General features: G+C 47.3%; 1 protein-coding gene across 1 annotated transcript in view; it reads left to right on the forward strand.

Annotated features, from left to right (window-relative positions):
- Positions 1–21,510, forward strand: part of EVC2 (EvC ciliary complex subunit 2) — a 139,210-nt gene that overhangs the window by 3,805 nt on the left and 113,895 nt on the right. The window contains exons 2-6 of the mRNA XM_030864188.3: positions 3,412–3,466; positions 6,593–6,759; positions 9,821–9,889; positions 11,868–12,054; positions 17,556–17,665. Coding sequence (XP_030720048.2) covers positions 3,412–3,466; positions 6,593–6,759; positions 9,821–9,889; positions 11,868–12,054; positions 17,556–17,665 — 588 coding nt within the window. The remainder of the gene's footprint in view (positions 1–3,411; positions 3,467–6,592; positions 6,760–9,820; positions 9,890–11,867; positions 12,055–17,555; positions 17,666–21,510) is intronic.

Genomic DNA, 21,510 nt, shown 5'->3' on the forward strand with positions numbered 1-21,510 from the left:
CATACCAAATGCTGCTGGTGAGTTGTGTGCAATAAGGATGGAGAGCTGGCTGTGAGCTGAGGCCTTGTAGAGGTCCTGGTGACCTTGTTAGGAGCTGTGTCATCTCGGAGAAGGGGATCACCAGGGAGGGGAAGGCTGGATATTGAAGGTGGGTATCGACTGGCAGTTGGTGTGGTGTCTGTGAGAGCAGGCTGCTCACGGTGGCCAAGGAACCCCCAGAGAGTCACCCCTAGGCTAGTGAGACCCAGGATCCGGCGAGACCTCAGGGAGCCACAGCCAAGGATCCCCAAGGGTCCCTGGCACTTGAGGGCTTCCTGAGTCATTTGCTACCTGGGATCCTGCCCCTCCCCCTCAAGCGGAAGCGTCTGTTGGGAAGGGGACCTCTGTCCGTCGGTGAGGTCAGGGACCTGCCACAGAGCCTGCCGAGTGGCAAAGGCTGGGTGAAAGAATGGATGGAAAGTTCCAGGGGCAGGGGTCGTATAGGCAGTCGTGTCGGAGTTGGGTGCCCCGTAGCACCACTGTTTGCCCCAGAGACCTCACGAATGAATTCTAGTCTTCTCTGGTTAACAGACTTTAGTTTTTAGAACAGTTTTTGATTTTAGAAAAATTGTACACATGGTAAAGAAAATTCATATATATCCCCCCAATACACAGTTTCCCCCACTATTAGTGTCTTACATTAGTAAGATACATTTATTACAGTTAATGGTCTAACCTTGCTATGCTATTGTAAAAGTCCATAGTTTATTCAGATTTCCTTAGCTTTTGTGCCCAATGTCCTTTTCTGTCCCAGGACACCACTTTACGTGTAGCTGTCACTTTCCTTGTCTTGAGGACCTCAGCAGTTTAGAGAGGACTGGGCAGGTACTTTGCAGGGTGCCCTCTGTTGGGATTCATCTTGGCGCATCTAGTAACATGATTTATCGCTATTGGCGTTTTTTTTTTTTCATTTGTTTGTTTTCAGATTTCACTATAGTTTATAACAGTGAAAAAACACCCACATGGTCCTAAGGGCATATTCAATTTATGAGCATCAAAGGAAGACAGACTTAGGTACATTAAACTGTTGTTTCTATGTTTATAATGATATGCAGCCACATAAAAAATAATGTACAGAACACCTTGTCCTACAAAACAGCTTTGGGGAATTTTCTCTGACTAGAAATTATCCCAGTTTGGGAACATTAGATTAGACGTGAACATAAATTCAAGATATTATTAATTTATTTGACAGAGTTGAACATTTAAGAAGGCTGTTTCTACCAGTGGAAACAAAGATGGAAAACTGTCAAATAATTGTGAGTTGCTTGGAATTCTTCCTGGCTTCCAGGAATTAAATTGGGAAAAGACATCTGCTCACACAGTAAAAATGATCATATTAGTAAATGTTTCCTTAAATGAAACACACAATGACAAAAATGATTCTTTAGTGGATTCCCAGTCAAAGGGAAAGAAATATTAAATAAGTTGGAAACTATGCCATGGTCTTCAATTTCAGAAGTAGAGATTAGCCATTAAGAGGAAGTTTTCTGGGATGTTTCGCTGTCGGTGTTGACCTTGAACTCCCGGCTGGACCAGCGCTGGCCAGGTTGCTCCACTGTGATATTACCCCCTCCCCCTGCACCGTACTTGTTAGAAGGAGGTCACTATGCGCAGGCTGGATATGCTCTTAGGAGATTTTTTTTTCCTGCCAGATGGCAGCAAAGACTTATTCCATCCACATCAGTGTCTGGCACACGGCATTCTTCTTCTGAGTAACTGGCATCTCTTTCCACCTTGTGGAAGGCACGTTATGGATTAGTGGTTGTCCTGGCCACACACACCTGTCCGAGGGGGTGGGGGGCCTGGAAGACCCTGAAGGAACAGGCGTAGTTCCCATCACTCAGTCTATGTTCTCCTTATTGCTGTTGTTGCAATGACACATGGGCACACGCTCCTCTTACAAGAAATGAAACAATATAGGTGGCGTGGAAACAAGGGATTCTCCCCTCTACTGTGCACAGACTTGGTCCCCAAGACCCAAAGTCTAAGATTTCAGCATACTCCTTTCTAGGCTTTTAAAAATAATGCGTGGTTATGATATTATATATTGTTAAAACGTGTAATTATATATTAAATGTATAAATAATTCGTATTAAGTATATCGTTAAATATCTACATATATATATAGATATACTTTCAAGTTATTAAATATGTAAGTAAATATATACTAGTAAACTAACGGTAATTTATATAAAACTAAAGATAATATAAATACATAAATGTAATTATTAAATATATAGTAATGTCTTAAGCATACAAAAATGCCATTTTTATTAAATGAAACCATATTATTCATAATTTTATGACCTAGGGATCTTACTTGATATATATTAGAGTTCTTTCTAGGTGATCACAGATCTGCTTTATTTATTTCTTTGTTTATATTTGTAATTGTTGCATGAGACACATAACGAAATTTACCCTCTTAACAGTTCAGCGATGTTAAATACATTCACACTCTTGTGCTTCCATCTCCAGAACTCTTTTCATCTTGTGAAACTGAAATTCTGTCCCCATTAATCAACAACCCCCCCATTCTTTTGTCCCCCAGCCCCTGGCCACCACCATTCTACTTTCTGTCTATGAATTTGACATACCTCCTATAAGTAGAATTGTATGCATGGACCACTTTTACTTATCCATCCATCAGTGGACACTGGGTTGCTTCCACCTTTTGGCTACTGTGAATAATGCTGCTGTGAACAGACGGCTTGGCCCACTTCAATGGCTGTAGCCAGGGCACTATAATAACAGTAATTATTATTATCATTATTTTATAGTGGTGGGGTCTGGGCCTTTCCAAGCCTCAGTATTTTACAAAAGTAGAGTGGAGGGGTTGGCTGGGCCCCATTTAGACAAATTTTCATCACTGAACGAGGTGAAGCAAGCTGGAAGGATGCTTTGAGGTCCACAGTTTTCAGAGGAGGAATCTGAGGCTCAGAGAGGCTGAGAGACTTGGCGAAGGACACACAGCGAGTAAATGGTCCAGTTCGAATCCAGTTCTCCGGACTCCCGGGCTAGTGTTTTATGTGCCACTCTGTGAAAACTGGCAGGATCTTGGGAGTTCAGAGATTTGAGGCTCTCCCAGCGTCACGGGGTTTGTGAAAAGCAGAGATGGGATTTGAACCCAGGTCTGTCCAACTATATAAAATTTCCCCTACACTCTGCTCTCTCCCTAGGCAGCTCCCAGAGCTGCAGTTACATCATCCTATATTCAAAAGCTGGTGGGATGATCGACTTAGAAAGATTTACATCAGACTTCTGGATAAAAGTGCAGCTCCTCTCCACATGAGCCATTTACAAAAATGGCTTTCAGCCACTCCTAGTATGTCCTTCGTTAATGTCTTTGTGCCTTTTGACTCTTTTTAGGACTTGCCCCATGGGATTTGGCCCAGTGTGGAAAGCTCTCACTTTCTGACTGCAGGTAAGTTTTTCTTTTGGTTGATTTTTTATTGATTTGACCACGAGAGAGAACCAGACCCTAAAGCCATAGCCCTCCTACTTCTGCTCCCTTCCCCCTGCTCACCAGCGTGCCTTACAGAGCAAGGCAGTGTGTCACCTGCTACAGCAGCACGTTGGAGTTTGGGTGCACAGCCCAGAATTCAGGGTGAGGTGGTCTGTCTTCATTCCCCCCGAAGGCATCTGATAAAGAAAATGCAGAATGTTTGTATTAGCCAAGTGTACGAGTTTCTTTTTGCTGCTGTAACAAGTTATTACACATTTAGTGGTGAAAACAGCACAAAGATATTCCCTTATGGTTCTGGAGGGCAAAAGTCCAAAATCAGTCTAACTGGTCTGAGTCAAGGTGTCAGCAGGGCCTCACGCCCTCTGAGGCCCTAGGAAGAAGGCCTTTCCTTCTCCAGGATCTGGAGCTGTATTCCTTGCATTCTGCAGGTCATGGCCCCTTCCTCCAGCCTCCAGGCCAGCAGACTAGCATCTTGCCTCAGCGGGCATATGGCCTTCTCTTCTGCCTCTCAGATCTCTCTCTACCTCCCTCTTTAAGGACACCTGGGATTACATTTATGGGCCCCTGGGTAATCCAGGTTACTTCCCCATCACAAGGCCCATAATTTAATCACATCTGCAGAGTCCCTGTTGCCATATAAGGTAACATATTCACAGGTTCCTGGGATTAGGACCTGGGTATCTTTGGGGACTGTCATTCAGCCTACCACACTGGGTGACGGAAATTCAACTGAAACTAACTTAAGCAAAGAGGAATTTGTTGGTCCCTATAACTGGGCCTCGCAGGCCCTCGGCACTGCTGGACGCGGGAGTGGTGTTCTCAGGACTCTGCCTTTCTCTCTCTCTCTCTCTTTTTTTTTTTTAATTGGGGTATAGTTGCTTTACAATGTTGTGTTAGTTTCTGCTGTACAATGAAGTGAATCAGCTGTATGTATGCATATATCCCCTCCCTCTTGGACCTCCCTCCCACCTGCCCCCCATCCCACCCATCTAGGTCATCACAGAGCGCCAAGCTGAGCTCCCTGAGCATACAGCAGGTTCCCACTAGCTATCTGTTTCACACATGGTAGTGTATATATGTCAGGGCTCTGCCTTTCTCTTTTCATCACGGCCCCTGCTTTCCTCTGGTGAGTGTGATTTTCAGGAACATTCTTTCCACGTGGTGGGAAAGACAACCACTGGCAGCCCTGGACTTCCAGGAGTCTGACTGCTGCCACTTGCAGAAAGGAAGAGACTTCCCAGTAGCTCAGCAAAAGTTCAGGAAAGACCAGTGGGTGCAGCCTGGGTCCCATGCCAGTCCCTGACTCTGTCACTGGGGCTTGTGGGGAGAGTGTTCTGGGTTCTGTGCCTAATTCTGGCCTCCTGGGGACCAGGATGGGCTGGGATCCAGGTTTTTCTATATAGACTAAGAATCTTACTGACTAGTGTGTGTGTGTGTGTGTGGGGGGGGGCTACCATGAAGGCAGGGGTACTGGGCAGGCAGAATAGTTTTTTTGTCCAGAATCTTCTCGGCACAGATTATGAATACACCTCTTTGTTTTATACCAGGGATAAACATATTTCATTTCCTGGGGGAGTTAAAAGTACTTTTTATATCTTTTATTACTCTCTGCAGTCTTTACATTTTACAAAATCCAATGTTTTCATTTGCATAAAATAGGTTGAGGTGATATCACAGAAATCACAGAGACCTTTTAGCCACTGATTAAGCAGACTTGTCTGTCAAAGGGAGTGCAGTGCACTAAGGACTGTGGTTGTAGTGAGAGCAGGGGGTGGAGGACTAAGGCCACTGGGAGGGCTTCAGGGAGGGCTTCCTGGAGGAGGTGCTGCTCAACTGAATCCTGAGGAGTGGTAGTTAGCAGGACAAGGGGATGGAGGGAGAGGCTTCCAGGCCTGTGGCAGCTCAGAGGCGAGGGAGTAAGGGTGCATCCAAACACCTGCACAAATAGTACAGGTGACCCACGTGACAGTGGCACTAGTGGGGAGGCTCTGGGCAATGATGCAGTGGGTGGTGATGGTCACTTCGGAGCTTGACTTCCTTCTATACTGTCTGTGGACAGTAGCAGTGGCTGCCTCATTCAGGTCCTCATCAGAGCCTGCGGCTGGGCCTTCTGAAGGCCTGGAGGAGCAGGGGGCACCTGCAGGATGCCTGCACCAGAGATAAAGCCCAGAGTGTCCTTAGGATTTTACATCCAGCAAGTCTCCTGGGAAAGCATTTGTTCTTAGCCCGAGGGGCTGGGCTGCGGTCCAGAGGTGGGTGTCCTGTCCCACTTGTGTGATTGGCTCAAACAATCCCGACTGAGCAGCCAGCCTGGGAGAGCTCCTGCCTCTTTCCGTGTGAGGGCTGTCAATTCCCCGATGCTCACCTTCGTTGCCATTCCAGCATCACGAACTGAATCAACCACAGATACTATTCTAGAAAAAAAGATATTGATTTTATCTAGGATTCCAGTTCCACGTCCTTTTTTTTTTAATTTTAATTTTTCCTACATATATTTAGAAATTCTATTAAAAAAGGGTTCAAAAGCACTTCTAAAGACCTTGCTATCAATACTCTGTGTAAGAAAGACTGAATAACAGGACTCGTTCTCAGTCAGTATAAGTTTATATCTGGATAGAAGATAAATGTTGAAAAGGCACAACTCCACAATTCAGGTCACTTCAAAATATAAATTTACACAGTGGTCAGATGAGTTTCCCAAGGACACAGCTGGTGAGTGACAGAGCCAGGATTCGAACACAGGGCGTGTCTGATGCCGGGTGTGTAAGAATCACCTATGGCTCCTCCCTTGCCTAGTGGTTCTGACTCAGTAGGTCTGGGGCAGGGCCCAGGAATGTACATTTCAGCCTACAGCCCAGGTAAGGAGCACAGACTTCGAGAAACACTGTCCTTAAGCTCTGTGCCTCCCAATGAGAATGCCTCATCTTCTTGGCAAAGAGATGGTAAGCCATTCATTCATTCACTCATTTATTCACTTACTCAGCAAGGATTTTCCAAGTGCCTTCACGTACCACGTGGTTTGCCTCTGGAGTTTAACCGCTGCCTTTCTGTATCATGTAATGCATGTGCGTTGTTATTTTGCAGTAGAAGCACCATTTAGAATGAAATTCAGTAAGAAAACTGAAGCCTTTAACCCACCCCCGACTTCTGCAGCCTCTAGTGGGCCATGGATTCATTCCATATTTGCTTTTATACCCTCGTGGCCCAAGAAGACCTTGTTTAAAAGAGAGTCTGCTGTAACACACCACTTGGTAAGTAACATGTTCAGTTCTTTAAAAGACATATCAGAAGTTGTAAAGAAGCCAAGTTTGGACCATATGTGTAGAAAATATCACAGGCTTTTGTTCCTCCAAAAAACCTATTCTTCCTCTTTCACTGAATATAGTTATCATTAGGAAGCAAATCCCTCTTACTTTCCAGAGAGCTGCTGCTTCCGTACAATATACAGTATTTAGATGAACAGGATGTGTGAATCTGAGCATTGGGCCCCCGCGTCAGCTGGTTCTAAAGCGGGGGAGGGGGTCCTGTTTTAACCAGACTGATTCACTTGCCCCTGTTATAAAAATGCTGCTACCGACAATAGGGCTAGGTGTTTAACAAATATTTTCTATTTGCCAGGCATGAGGCTTAGCACTGTCTATGCATAATCTCACTGGGGCCTCATTACGAGTTTCTTAAATAGGTACTGTTTTAATTCCCATTTTACAGAGAGGAAATGAGGATTGGAGAGATTAAGAGGCTTGTTCAGGGTCCCACAGGCCGAAGTGGCAGAGCCAGGATTTGGAGCCCCTGCTCTTAACCACTGCCCCTGCCCTGCTGTCCTTCATATTCTGTGTAATGTGTTGGCTTCACATAGCGCTGACTTTCACCTAAGCTTTCATGACTTAAAATGCCTTGAGGACCACTGCGTTCGGCCAACAGGCTACCATGACCACAAGCCCCTTCTTGGCCCCCGGCTACATGTTTGTATTAGTTTCCTAGACTGTGTAACAAATTTCCACCAACGTGGTGGCTTAAAACAATGACATTTATTCTCTCCCTATTCTGGAGGTGGGAAGTCAAGGTGTCAGCAGAGGCGTGCTATCCCTGGGGGCTTGTAGGAGAAGACCCATCCTTGTTTCTTCCAGCTTCTGATAGCTTTCCTTGGTTTGTGGCTGCCTCACTCCAATCTCTATATTAGGATTCCCTGGAGAAACAAAACTGGTAGAAACAAAACAGGTAGGACACATGTGAGCGAGAGAGAGGGGGGGATTTATTTTAAGGAATTGCTCATGTGATTGTGGGAACTGGCAAGTCCACACTCTGCAGGGCAGGCTGGAGACCCAGGGAAGAGCTGGTGCTCAAGTTGGAAAGGTGTCTGCCACAGAATTCCCTTTTCCTTAGGGAGAAAACCTCAGTCTTTTCCATGAAGGCCTCACCTGATTGGGCAAGGCCCACCCACCTCATGGAGGGTCAGCAGCTTTATTCAGAGTCCATTGACCTAAACATTACTCTCATCTAAAATACCTTCACAGTGACATCTGGACGTGTTTGACTAAATATCTGGGTACCATGGCTGGGTACCATGGCCCAGCAGTTGACGTGTAACATTTACTGTCACTCTGTTTCCACCTTCTTGTGGCCTCTTCTCTGTGGGTGTGTATTCTCCTTTTCTGTCACTGATAAGGACACTTGTCATTGGATTTAGGGCCTAGCTAAATCCAATCCACCTAAATCCAGAATGATCTCATCCTGAGAGCCTTGGCTCAATTACATCTTCAAAGACCCCTTTTCCAAATAGCGTGACATTCCCAGCTTCTGGGCTTTAGGACGTGGAGCCACATTCAACCCACCATGCTGGTCATCGTCTTTCCAACCCTCTCCAGTGACAGGTGACTCAGCCCCTCTTTCGGCAGCACCTCCATCCCCCCTCCTGTGTGTCTTTGCCCAACAAGCTATGTTTGTTCAATTGTCGTTTGCAAGATGCTGTGTGGGGATCAGAAGAGTAGAAAGCCAGGCGTCTGCCCTCAAGGACTCACTGTGGGCTGGCACATCAGAGCACGAGGGTGGGGTCGGGGACAGAGACTCAACTGGAATCGGAGGCCTGGTCAGCTTATGCTGCTGCATGTGGTCAGCGTGTTCTCAGGAACATCACTTCCCCTTTCTGTGTCTTTGTTCGCTTCTGTACAATGAGAGGGTCACGCTCTGGAGAGGGGTGTGTGGTGTGGGAGGATCATAGGATACAGAGCACACAGCCTGGGGTGGAGTCCAAGCTTCCTGCCTATACAGCCTTGGGCAAGTGCGTTAACCCTCGTGAGGCTTAGTTTCCTCCTCTGTAAAATGGGAGTAATAGAATTCATGTGTGTACAGTGATGGGCATATGCCTGGCACTTGGGAAAGAGTAGCCATTGTTATGATCGTTGGTATCACTGAGAGCTGCCGTGGTCTGTGATTGAGAGTATGGCCCCACCCACTGCAGATGGAGGGAGGCAGGGCAGACAGCGGGGAGGCATGGCCTGGGGTCACGGGGCATTTGGCAAGGGCGGAAATGAGCAGGGACCGGTTGTGATTACGAGGGGCAGCGGGGCTGGCATCTGGTGGGCGAGCTCTGGCTTTCCACTGGTGTCCTTCCAGGGGAGCCATCGTGGGGCTGGAGGAGCCCAATCCCGGGTTGATTCTCTCCCTGTTGATGATGCATCCAGCTCATGGGAGGTGCCCCACCATGCTGTGGTCCACGTTCACTCAGTCCCTGCTGTGTGGCTGGTGTACCCCACACAGGGCATGCGTGCAGTCCTTAAAGGACTTTTCCATAGCTCTTCTCACATTCCTCCTGCTGAAGTGTCAACCCTGGTTTGCTGAGTCCCTGTGATAATGGTGTCATTGACACGCACCCCAGACCAGGACATAGCCCCATGTGATCCACGTCCACGTTCTTCTTCCCTCATAGGTTTTAAGTTCCAGTCCCGTAATACTCCTTTTAAAAAAATCTTCAGGATTGATGGGAGTTACTACACCAGCAGAAGTAACCCCTCTGCCTGGCCCTTTTAAAAGTTCATCTTGGGCTTCCCTGGTGGCGCAGTGGTTGGGAGTCTGCCTGCCGATGCAGGGGACGCGGGTTCGTGCCCCGGTCCGGGAAGATCCCACGTGCCGCGGAGCGGCTGGGCTTGTGAGCCATGGCCGCTGAGCCTGCGCATCCGGAGCCTGTGCTCCACAACAGTGAGAGGCCCGCGTACAGCAAAAAAAAAAAAAAAAAAAGTTCATCTTGTACTTTTACTTGACAAATGTAGCACGAAATATTTTTCATTTTCTAATGATTTCTGTATTTTATTGTAGTATGGAGACATTTCAAGAGACATTCAAGGAACTTCTGAGAATGGAGTAATTTTTCAGAAATGTGCAGTGGTGAGTATTCATAGGTAGTTTATACTTAAAGAGAAAATAATTGAATTTGCCCAAATCATATATTAGCAGAGTTATGTATTTAAAGAACTGGCAAATCACGTGGTTATCTACCCACGTCTGGACACCGGTGATGATGCGACCCACAGGGATCTTATATTTTATATGGCAGCACCAGGACTAAGATTTTTTGGTAACAATAAAATTATTGGCAGTGAAAATCCTCTGTGATCATTTAAAATGAGAAAGTATATATTTTCTCTCAGATTTTAACATTGATATGATGCCCGACAGTTTAAAAACTCACTTAATGTCTTTTAGGTCTTTGACCCTTACTAATCTCATGAGATGGCTTTCACATGATCCTGTGTTGAGGGTCCCCGAGACCACCCTCAGGTTCAATGCTTCCCTAGAAGGACTCACAGAACTCAGAAAATCGGTTCTACACACAGTTACAGTTTATAGCAGCAAAATGATATAGATTATAGTCAGCAAAGCAAAAGGCACATAGGACAGAGTTCTGGGGAGACCAGGCCCAAGACAGCCAGTCTTCTCCTGGTGGAGTTGAAGGAACGGCGTTTAATTTGCCCAGCGATGATGTGTGGCAGCAACCAGGGATGCTCACCCAAGCCATGGAATCCAGGACTTTTATTAAGGATCCACCACGTAGGCATGGAGCACCCATGTCGCTGACCTCCGTTATTCAGGTCACCTGAGCATAGCTTGGCCCAAGGCCCTCACCGTGAACCACATTGTTTGCAGAGACTACCTGGGGCGGCCCAAAGCCGTAGGATATAAAGACACTCTTATCAGGCAGGATATGCCAAGGGCTTTAGAGGTTAGTCTCCCAGGAGCTGGTCCTCTCTTTGGGATGTGCAAGGTTTGGACAATCCAAGCCTGCTGAGCTGACCATGTACTGCACAGCCCTCATTTCAGCCCAGGCCCTCAGCTGTCTAGCTCCCCTTCCTGGATAAAATTGGTACTACCAGTTTCTCCTGTGTCCTTCTAAAGATGTTTCCTGCCACATGCACTCAGTTATGAGTGTGTGTGTGTGTCTGTGCGTATGCACGTAGGTACATACACACACCTTCCTTCTTCCCCTTTTTACGTTGGTGCCAGTATTCCATACCCGAAGTTTTACAACTTGCTTTTTTCATTTATTATGTTCCAGAGCTCACTCTTCTTGGGACATACATGGCTGCCCTCTCTTTTCTCAGCTCCTGTGTCTCTTTCAGCAGAGCTGGGATGAAGGAAGGGCAGGAGTGGTGGGAGATAGGGTTCGAGAGAGGGAGCAGGGCAACGTCGCAGAGGCCAGGTGGGGAGCCAGGCTGCTGGTGGGCCATTGGCTTTGAATAGCTGAGCTATTCATTTAACTTTTTTTTTTTCTGGCCTCACCACATGGCTTGGGGGATCTCAGTTCCCGGGCTAGGAATTGAACCTAGGCCACAGCAGTGAAAGCCTGGAATCCTAACCACTAGGCCACCAGGGAACTCCCTAGCCCTGAGCTATTCAAACACATGGGCAGGCAGAACCCTGAAGGGGGCGACTGGCCAGGAGACAGGAGACCAGCTTGGGGCAAACCTGGAGATCAGATGGCAGTCAGAGGCCCTGGACTGGCTGGGGCTGAATCTTCAAACTAGTAGAGAAAGAAAGAGCCACTGTTTGCTTTTCCTGGGGACACCAGTTGTCACAATCTCCCCAGCCTGACTGTGGTCCTGTGCGTGGCTGTTTTTCTTCTAAGTTTCTCTGTGGGCATCATTTCACTGCATTTCAGGGTCCCGGTTTCTTTGAAATGATCTCTGAGCAACAACTTGGCAAGCGGGAGTCAAAATTCTCCTGGGGCCTTTGAAATCAAACCTGATAAATTCTAGAACTTCTGTGAGACCTTAATCCCCTCCCACGGGCACAGGTTGAGCTGGGGCCTCGTTTTGGGAAGTCGGGTTTGCCAGCAAGCCCATCCTCACTTTGCCTCCTGTCCTAGGTGTCCGTGCAGAGCGAGTGGCCGACAGCTCATGTGCGACTGTCTGTGAACAACACCAGGACGCCTGCGGCTGCCAACCTCTCTGACCTGCTTTTACTGGACAACATCACAGGCCTCACCGTTAGGGAGTCGGCTGGAAACCAGACCTCCAGAGGGTTCCAGGCTTTCAGGAAGAAGTTTCTGCAAGGTAATAGCCATGTGTATGAAGTCAGGGGTGGAAAATGATGAAAATACGTACAGATACTCACAGAGCACGGGATGTGCAGCAGGCATCTTCTTAGACACGTGACATGTGTTCATGCAGCTGGTCCTCACAACAGATTGTACTATCAGGGCATCAGAGGAGGAGGCCACTGCTCAGTATCTGCAGCCAGGTAGCTGGCTTGTCACTTAGGTTGAGAGAGGTGGGATTTGGGGAAAGAGTTTTTGAAATATATATATATTCAACATTTATTATGAAAAATTTCAAACATGCACAGAGATTAGAGTGAACCCCAATATATCCATCACCCAGATGACCAAAATGACCATCACTCAGTAAAATGAAGAGCTTGTTTTGGGGAGTGCTGGACAGACATGGGCGTGGTCTGACATCAGCCCTGGAAGCATGCTCTTGACATGTTCAAGCGTGTTCAGGCGTGTTCACGGGAGTAACTCCGCTACTGATTGGTCAAGGTATGACACCGTCACTCATTGGCTTTCAGAGATGTGTTTCCTGAGGCGAGTTGTCATTGGTTAATTAAGGAGATTTAAAACCAATTCTGGATGCAGTTGTTACTATGACTTCAGAATTGTCAGTTTTCCTAGGAAGGTGAGATTTCTTTTATTCTGAGTACGTGCTCTGTCTTCAGATAAAGAGACTAAGGTGGTTAGGAACTTGCCCAAGGCCATAGGACTGGCACTCAAGGCTGAGATTCAAACTCAGAAAGTCTGGATTCCTCCATCCACCCCGTACCCAGGATGCTCTAGTGCCTCTCACACGCCTGGGACTCTTACCAACCTCTCCAGTTCCATACACATGGCCCACGTTGCTCATCAATCCACCACTCTTTCTCTCTGAGTCTAGATGAAGCCTCAGAATCCTTCTTAACACCATATTATTGACAGAAGCCACCAGTGGAGTTGGCCCACAAGTAATGACCTCTTTGCTGGCTCTGGTTTAAGCAGTGTCATAAAAACTGTATGATACATCCCAGCTAAGTGATCTTCAGTGCCTTTCTTCAATGACGTAAAAATAAATCCCCCCAATTCTTAAACTGGTGCTCAGAGAAAAGAACGTGGGGCTGTAAGCAGAGCACAGACTCGGTCTCAGACAGACCTAGCTTGACTCCTAACTTAGCCATTTTGGAGCTGTGTGGCCCCTGTAAATCACCGTCTCTGAACTCCAGATGTGGCATGCGGATAACAGCCTCGTAGAGCTGTTGCAGAGGCGAGACGAGGTGATGTGGCCTGGCGCTCTGCCTGCTCCAGTGTGGCTTGCCTCTCTTGTCTTGTTGCTCCAGTGGTATTTTGTAGTCCATGCTCCTGCGGACCGAACTTGTCACTTTTCTCCCATGGCTCGGCATCAGCTCCTGCTCTTGTGTCCGTCTGGAGGGTCCTTCTCTCCTTCCCTGCATCTCATTCACCTGCCCCTCCTGCATTTCACCTGCTTGGAGCCTGGACCACCCAGGCACTTCATGCATGAACTCACTGACTTCCACCCCAGCACATGAGCTCTGCACACCCTTGAACCTCAGCCTCTGCTCCTGTGAACTGTGGGTGCTGGTGACACACTTCAGGGAGTCCTTCTAAGGAGAAGCTAGTTCGTTCATGAAAAGCAACACAGCCTGGCCCGTGGGAAGTGCTCCCAAGTCCATGGCTATTTTGTTGTGATTATCTTTATTTTTTATTTTTGTGTTTGGTAAAAAACACATAAGATCTGCCCCCTTAACAAGCTTTTAAGTGTACAGTACAGTACTGTTAACTGTTGTACAGCGGATCTGTAGAACTTTTTCATCCTGCATGACTGAAACTCTATCCCCATTGAATAGCATCTCCATTGCCCCCCACCTCCCAGCCACTGCCAACTATGTTTACTCTTGTGACTGTATATTATTGTATGTATGCCCTCGCCTTACCTCTGCCTACTAGAATCTACATGCCCTGAGAGTAATATCCAAACTATGTTTGTCTGTAACTTACCGCAATCTCAAGGGATATGACATTGGTTTTCAACTTAGTGGCATGAAACTTTTTTCCCAAAGAATAAGTATAGAACTACAGAATCAAATGACCCATCCGACCCCAGCTCATTGATGCTCTGACAATATCAATATCATTTTCATCATCATCATTTGCTGCTCTAAAAGAGCTACAAGTCCAAGAGGGAGGGGTGGCTTCCTACTTATTAACTGGGTGACCCTAAACGAGTCACTTCATCTCCGTCAGTCTCAGTTTTCTCTTCTGTCTGCAACAGGAAGTATTGTACTTTCCATCTGTCTCAGGACACCATTTGGGGATCAACTGGTTGATGTCCTGCAGACATTTTGAGGGTGATAAAATCACTGCCAGGTCTGATTATAATGACCTTCACCGGTATTATCATTTTAATTAGCAATTTAATCTTTATCACCTTATCTTTATGATCTAACTTTTATCATTATACACAAATAAAGTAAAAATGTTGAAGATTTTTAAAACAAAAATCCTAGGGATTCCACAGGCTCAGTGCTAATTTCTCCTCTTTTCTTTACATCTTTTTGAGGTCTCAGTACATTGAGAGATGAAGCACATTATAGCGTATTAGGGATAAAATATCACCCCTGATACAGGTACAGACAGAGTCAGAGGACAAGTGTAGGTGAGATCAGGTGGGCTGGCTGGCTGACCAGCAGAGTTGGACAGGCTTTGTCACCCACTGGACATGTTGGGATGGCTCCCCCATCCTGACAAACAAGCAAGCTGAGTCTTGCTTTCTGCCAGTAGCCCACTCCCACGAGTAAGATAGGCTGACTGGCAATGCATACGCAAACTTTCCATCGGATGGTGTGCATTGCTCAGTGAGAGAGGGGCAGGGAGAGGCCAGCCCTGTTTCAGGTGGGGCACCCATGCTCAGGGACAGAAACCTCAAGGGTGATGGGTATGTGCTTCCCTTGCCGATCTCCGTCGTTTTGTTCTCCAAACCCACTGGGCTTCTGGTTAATCTGAGGATTGCCAGGGATGTGACTAGTGCCCTGGGGAAGGAGAACAGCTGTTGGTCGGGACTCAGGACAGCCCTGCTCTCCCAAACCCCCATTCGTTGCCCCTGTGTGTGTCCCTCTGGGACTGCTGGTTGGTGGAAGAAATCTTTTTTCCTGCCCCATGAAGGTTTTGGAAATGACTCGAGTGTTACATTATTGAAATAAACTCAAAGGATACTCCAGGCCCAAGGCGGGAAATTCTCCCTAATTCTAAAACCCATTCAGATCACATCCTGCTACGCTATTAAACAAAGTATGTCAGGGGGTTTGCAGTGTGATTCAAGGACAACCCTGAGTTCATTCTCATCAAGATCCTCCAACAGTGACCTGCCAGCACCTCCCTTTTGCAAATTCTCCCGGAGAAATGAAAAGTTCAGGAATGAATCCCTGACGGATAGAAATCCAAATATATTCAAGTCCAAAAGGAATTAAAATCTGAGATCAAAATTTTTGCCCTTGTAAGTTTTGAAGTCCACAGTCAAAATTCTTAAATTAAGCTTCCCCAGACCATCTTCCCATTGTTTTATTCTGTCCAGACTCCCCCTGATGGTTGTTGCTGCTGGGAGGAGTTGGGGTTCCTTCAGCAGAAGGGTGCAGCTCCTTGACTCAGAAGCTGAAATTCATTGAACCCCAATTTTTTCATATGTTTCACTTTTAAAAATTTCCATGGAGGTAAGGGACATGAGAGTATCATATAAACAAAATGTGGTCTATCCATACGGTGGGATATTACTCAGCAATAGAAAGGAATGAAGTATTGGTGCACGCTACGACATGCATGAACCTCAAGAAAAAGAGGTTTGCTCGGGGAAAGAAACCTGACACAAAGAACACAGCTTGTATGATTTCATTTCTATGAGATGTCCAAAAAGGCCAATTAGTCCCCAAAAAGTAGATCAGTGGTTGCCTAGGGCTGGGGGTGGCAATGGAGAGTAACTGCCATTGGGCACCAGGCTACTTTTTAGGGTGATAAGGATGTTCTGAAATCAGACTGTGGTGATGGCTGTACAACTCTGTAAGTATACAAAATTCTCTAAATCTCACGCTCAGAACAGGTGAATTGGGTGATGTATAAATTTTATCTCAAAGCTGTTTTTTTTTTATTAAAAAAGTATCACAATCTCGGGCTTCCCTGGTGGCGCAGTGGTTGAGAGTCCGCCTGCCGATGCGGGGGACACGGGTTCGTGCCCCGGTCCGGGAAGATCCCACGTGCCGCAGAGCGGCTGGGCCCGTGAGCCATGGCCGCTGAGCCTGCGCGTCCGGAGGCTGTGCTCCGCAACGGGAGAGGCCACAGCAGTGAGAGGGCCGCGTACCGGAAAAAAAAAAAAAAAAAAGTATCACAATCTCATTTCCACATCCACCCTATTCAGACAACCAGCCGCCAGTCTGAGCCTCTGGACAGACACGGCCGTGTCCCCAAAGCAGCACTCAGCATCCTCCCCAGGCCATGGCTGGGGCTCAGAGGCATCCGTCAGAAAGAGCAAGGACAGAGATGTTGCTTTAGTTCACAGGTGCCTTCGGTTTCTGCTGGATATCTGGAGCCCACCTGAGAACGTCAGCTCAGTGGGAGAACTCCGCCTTTAGTAGTTACGGTGGGCACAGTCTATTTCCAACATCAGACAGAAGGGTCCCCAGGGCACGCCGGCTCTACCTCCAGAAGATGGGGCTGAGACATCCCTGCCTCCTACAAAACTGGAAACCTGCAGTGGTGGCCACCCTGTCACCCGCTTTCTTTTGGGGTCCCTCTTCTTCCACCCATGCTTCCAGAGCCTGCTTGTTCACCTGGGGGTGTGACTGAGTGTGGCCCCTCCCGATAGCAGAGCCATCTTCTTCTAACCAGTCCTGGCTTCTGACTAAGGGGAGCTTTGAGTCAGAAACCCCGTCTCCTAGGAAGCTTCTCTGTGTAACTAAGCCGTCGAAGGCCAGCCAGAGACCATGAGGTTGGAGGAGACCCTACGTGAGCCTGAGTAACCTTCTCCACTGCCCCCTCCCGGGCCCAGTCTGGCACTGCTTCCCTGTGCTGTGTGCTGGGCTTTCAGAACCAGCTGGAGGTGTCAAAGCGGCAGCTAGTGTCACCCAAAAGTCCTATAAAAACTCTGTCCCATCATTGTGTGGATGGGATCATTGGGAACAAATAGGTCCCTACCTGGATTCAGAACAAAACAAAAAGGTTCTGGATTTCCTAAGTGTATGACATCCTGAATTAGGAGGACTGGCTGCCCAGCCCCAGGATGGAGTGGAAGCCAGGTAAAGCTCCTTGTAAGGGTGCTGACAGCCCTTCCAAGTGAAAAAAGAGGGGGTCCAAGAGCATACCTGCCCAGTTTCTTCTCCCTGATAAAAAGTACGTGAGATCAAAGGGGCTCTTGCTGCCGCTGTCAGCTGTGATGCCAGCCACCTCTAGATGCTTGGCTGTGTCTGGGGTGTGGCAGGGGCCCCGTTCTTAACCCACATGTGCCTTCTCTCTGAGCAGTTGGAGACTCCTTCTCCGTCAGCTACACAGCATCGCTCGAGGCCAGAGACGTTGGGAGTGGAGAGGTCCTGATGCTTCCTGCCCAGCTCTCCTTCCAGAGTTCATCACCGGTATTGTCTTTGTTACTTTGATTTCTTTCTTGTCACTGTTGTTTTAGAAACCCTGGACACAACATCTGTTAGTTCATTCTTTTCTTCGTTCCATCCTTCATTTGTTCAGTGATACCCAATTCTGGATGAATGCGCAGGCCCTGGAATCTCACGCACTTGACCATGAATCAGGCTCCCTCGAAGCTCCTTGTGACCTTAATTACTTTAACTTCTGTGGACCTGATTATCAAGATATGTAAACGATAGATGTTAATTTCTCATCGCTGTGTCTTGGGCGTAGTAAGCACTCAACCAAATATCTCCCATTTGTATTGGTTTGCTAGAGCTGCTGTGAAAAAGTACCACAGACCAGATGGCTCAAAAACAACAGAAATTTGTTTGTTCACAGTCCTGGAGGCTGGAAGTCCAGAAGCTGGAAGGTGTGGGCAGGGTTGGTTCCTTTTGAGGCCTCTGTCCTTGGCTTGTAGATGGCTGTCTTCTCCCTGTGTCCTCACATGGTCGCGCCTCTCTGTGTGTCTGTGTCCTAGTGTCCTCTTCTTTTAAGGACACTTTTCAGGTGAGATCAGAGTTCACCTTGGTGGTCTCATTTTACCTTAATCACGTCTGTAAAGGTTGTCTCCAAATACAGACACATTCTGAAATACTGGGGATTAGGGCTTCAACATATGGGTTTTGGGGGGACGTGATTTAACCTGTAAGCCCATTACTATTAGCACCTTCATTTTCCATTCACTTTTTTGTTAATCCACGTAGGCAGTGAATGTGGTTGGTTGCATGACCCGTGGTACATGCTGTACACTCATGGGAATACAGAGGAGGAGATCTGTGCTCTGCTCGAGGCCAGAGATATTGGGAGTGGAGAGGTTCCGATGCTTCCTGCCCAGCTCTCCTTCCAGAGTTCATCACCGGTATTGTCTGTGTTGTCAAGACAGTATTATCAAGATCTCCGGCCTCGAGATCAAGGAGCTCGTGCTCTAGTTACTCTGGTCATTTTGTTCTGATTTCAGTCCCTGGAGAAAGTACCTTTTATAATAGACTTAGAAAATGAGGCTCCAAGGGTGACTGCCCCAGGTCACGTGGCAGAGTCAATATCGGACCCCACAGCTGCCGGATCCTTCCATCCAAGGCTGGGGAGCCTGTGTGCAGTGTTTCTACTGCAATAAGAAAAATAGTCCTGGATAAAATTAAATAAAATGAAAGATTCCCAAAAGGTAAAGACCAGATATGAGAAAACTGTATAAAACTGTCAGAAAAGACAGATGTCTCCAAACACAATTAAGTGCAAAGTCAAGAACAGAGGACAAAGGATACAAAAATGGAGATAAAATGGCCCAGAAGAAATACCATCCGAATTTCAAAGGAGAGGAAACTAAATATGTTAAAATCAAAATTTAAGATAAGGCAACAGTCAGAAACCAACAGTGAGAAACTCAGGAACCCAGTGAAATTGGAATCCTCCACCTCCTCGTGTAGGGAAGGGACGTTAGGCCAGGGTGGCTTCACCTCCCAGAAGAGCCTGGGGAGGCTGGTGGGGCAGCAGGAGGCATGAGGTCTGGGGCCTCTCACCCCAGGGCGACCTCCTTGGCTGTCACCCCCTGACGGGTCCTGTCCATTGCTTTGCTTGGTGCCTGTCTGTGTCATGTCAACCCCATCCCCCCAGTAAACCCCCATCCGCCACTAGGATGTCACTCCATGAGACCAGGGACCCCATTGGCCCTATTCCCAGGTGTGTTCTCAGTGCCAAAAATAGAGCCCCACCCACACTAGTTGCTCAGTAAATATTTGTTGAGTGAACGAATGAATAGGTGAGTGAACTAATGGTTCTTGGGCAGGTGTGGTTGTTTTCTTTTTTAACTTCTCTGAGCCTCTAGTTTCTCATCAGTAAAAGGGAGATTGTTCTATAGTCTCCAGTCTCTTGTGTGGATAAAAGAGGTGATTTTATATTTGCACGTGGCCTGCAGTTTCTTTCCGTCCCCTTCCAAGCCTTCAGGTGCTCTCTGGGCAGTTCTGTAGACAGAGCGGAGAGCCCCCCTGCCCACCTGGAGATTCCATGTGTTGTAGGTTTCTGCCTGCGTTAGACTGTCAGCATCACCCTTCCTGGCCCTGCCTTAGAAAAGGCCCGTGGAAGGCCGGCATTTGCTGAGTGGATGAGTGTTGATAATGGTGAGCGACTCCTATGCCTTGTTCTCCAATCGGTTCACCCATTTGGACTTCACAGTTTCTTTGGGTGACTCCTGGGCCTTCCTGCGGGATGGCAAGAAGGTCCAGTGTATTTGGGGCTGAACATGATCAAAGTTTGAGTGAGACTCACGACAACTCCCCAAGAGAACATTGGTCTACTCTGCTTGTCAGCCATAAAGAGGCTGGCACTACAAATGGGAGAATAAAGGAGTTATTTAAAAATTCAGGTGCCCGACTTGAAATCCTTCAAGTTAGTGTGGAGCCAGTGTCTGGTATTTCAGAGGTGGGAACGCTGTCCTCGCTGTGTTTTCAGAACAGTTCGGTGTCTCTGAGTTTCAGTTTTCCTACCTGAGAAATGAGAGGGGTAGGAAGACTCCCCGCAATCTCTTCTAGTTCTGACATTTTCACATGGTATGAGAGCAGTGGAGAGGGTAATAAAAATAGTTACCACTTACTAATCCTCACAGCATGAGGTAGGTACTCTCAGAAATGCATTATGTTTAGATCTGGAAACTACTTTCTCAAACACACACACACACAGATGTGCACACATAATGCACATGGATACACACACATGCACGTGGATATGCACACATGCACATGGATGCACACATGTGCATGTGGATATATGCACATGGACACACATGTGCACGTGGATGTGCACACGTGCACATGGAAATGCACACATACATGCACGTGGACACACATGCATACATGTGCATGCGGATGTGCCCACATACACGCATGCACATGGATACACACATGCATGTGGATATGCACACATACACACATGCACCTCAAATTCATACAAGGGTAGATGAGACAGGACCTAGATGAAGGGAGGTCAAAGGGGAAAATCTAGAACCTTCATCTCCAGTTCCTTACCATTTATTGTATAAACATGCTGCCCACCTTATAAAACCATCACTGGATCTCACGTGGTCCATGTTTCCTGACTTCAGGCTGTGATCTAAAACATGTTTCTCAAGCCTTGAAGTTTATGTAGGCGCGGGGCTGAGGATTCATGTTTTGCAAAGAGATGAAGTACACTTTCAGCCCCTTTCTGCTGAGACTTTGAGTGTCAGGAAACACAGGGAAGAGGGACCCAGAGGGAGTGAAGACAGAGGAAACTGGCCTTTGAACCCACTAGTTCAGGAGACCCTGAAACTCACAGGGCACCATGAATATTCCAAAGCACAGACAACTCAGGAACAGAAAGGGCCAAGTTATTGCTTCATAGGTGTCTCTTCTTTAAAGACTTGTTTGTTTATTTGTTTGTTTCTTAAAATTTCCATTTCCCTCCTGAAAAGGAAAGCTTGTGGCATTTCGACTTCCCTTGGAAGCCTCCATCAGCTTGTCCTGCTGGCCCATGATGCATTTGGGATGCCCCAGTGCTCCCAGTGTGGCTGCTGTAACAACTGTAGGGCATGGATCAGGAGGTTTCCTACCTCAGGTGGACCATCACTCAGGTCAAGGGAAAATGCCTCCAAGTGGCCGTGATAGGATTACACAGGGGTTGCCTAGCTCACTGGACTTCGGGCTCCAAGTCTCTAGGCCAGGTTACCTACATTGATACAACCACCCATCACCACCTGCTACACCCAAGAGCAGTAATACTTTCACAGCACTCCTCCCTATGTGCCAGGCACTCTTCTAATTAATCC

This window comes from Globicephala melas, chromosome 5, assembly GCF_963455315.2.
Source record: "Globicephala melas chromosome 5, mGloMel1.2, whole genome shotgun sequence".
Classification (NCBI taxonomy): Eukaryota; Metazoa; Chordata; class Mammalia; order Artiodactyla; family Delphinidae; genus Globicephala; species Globicephala melas.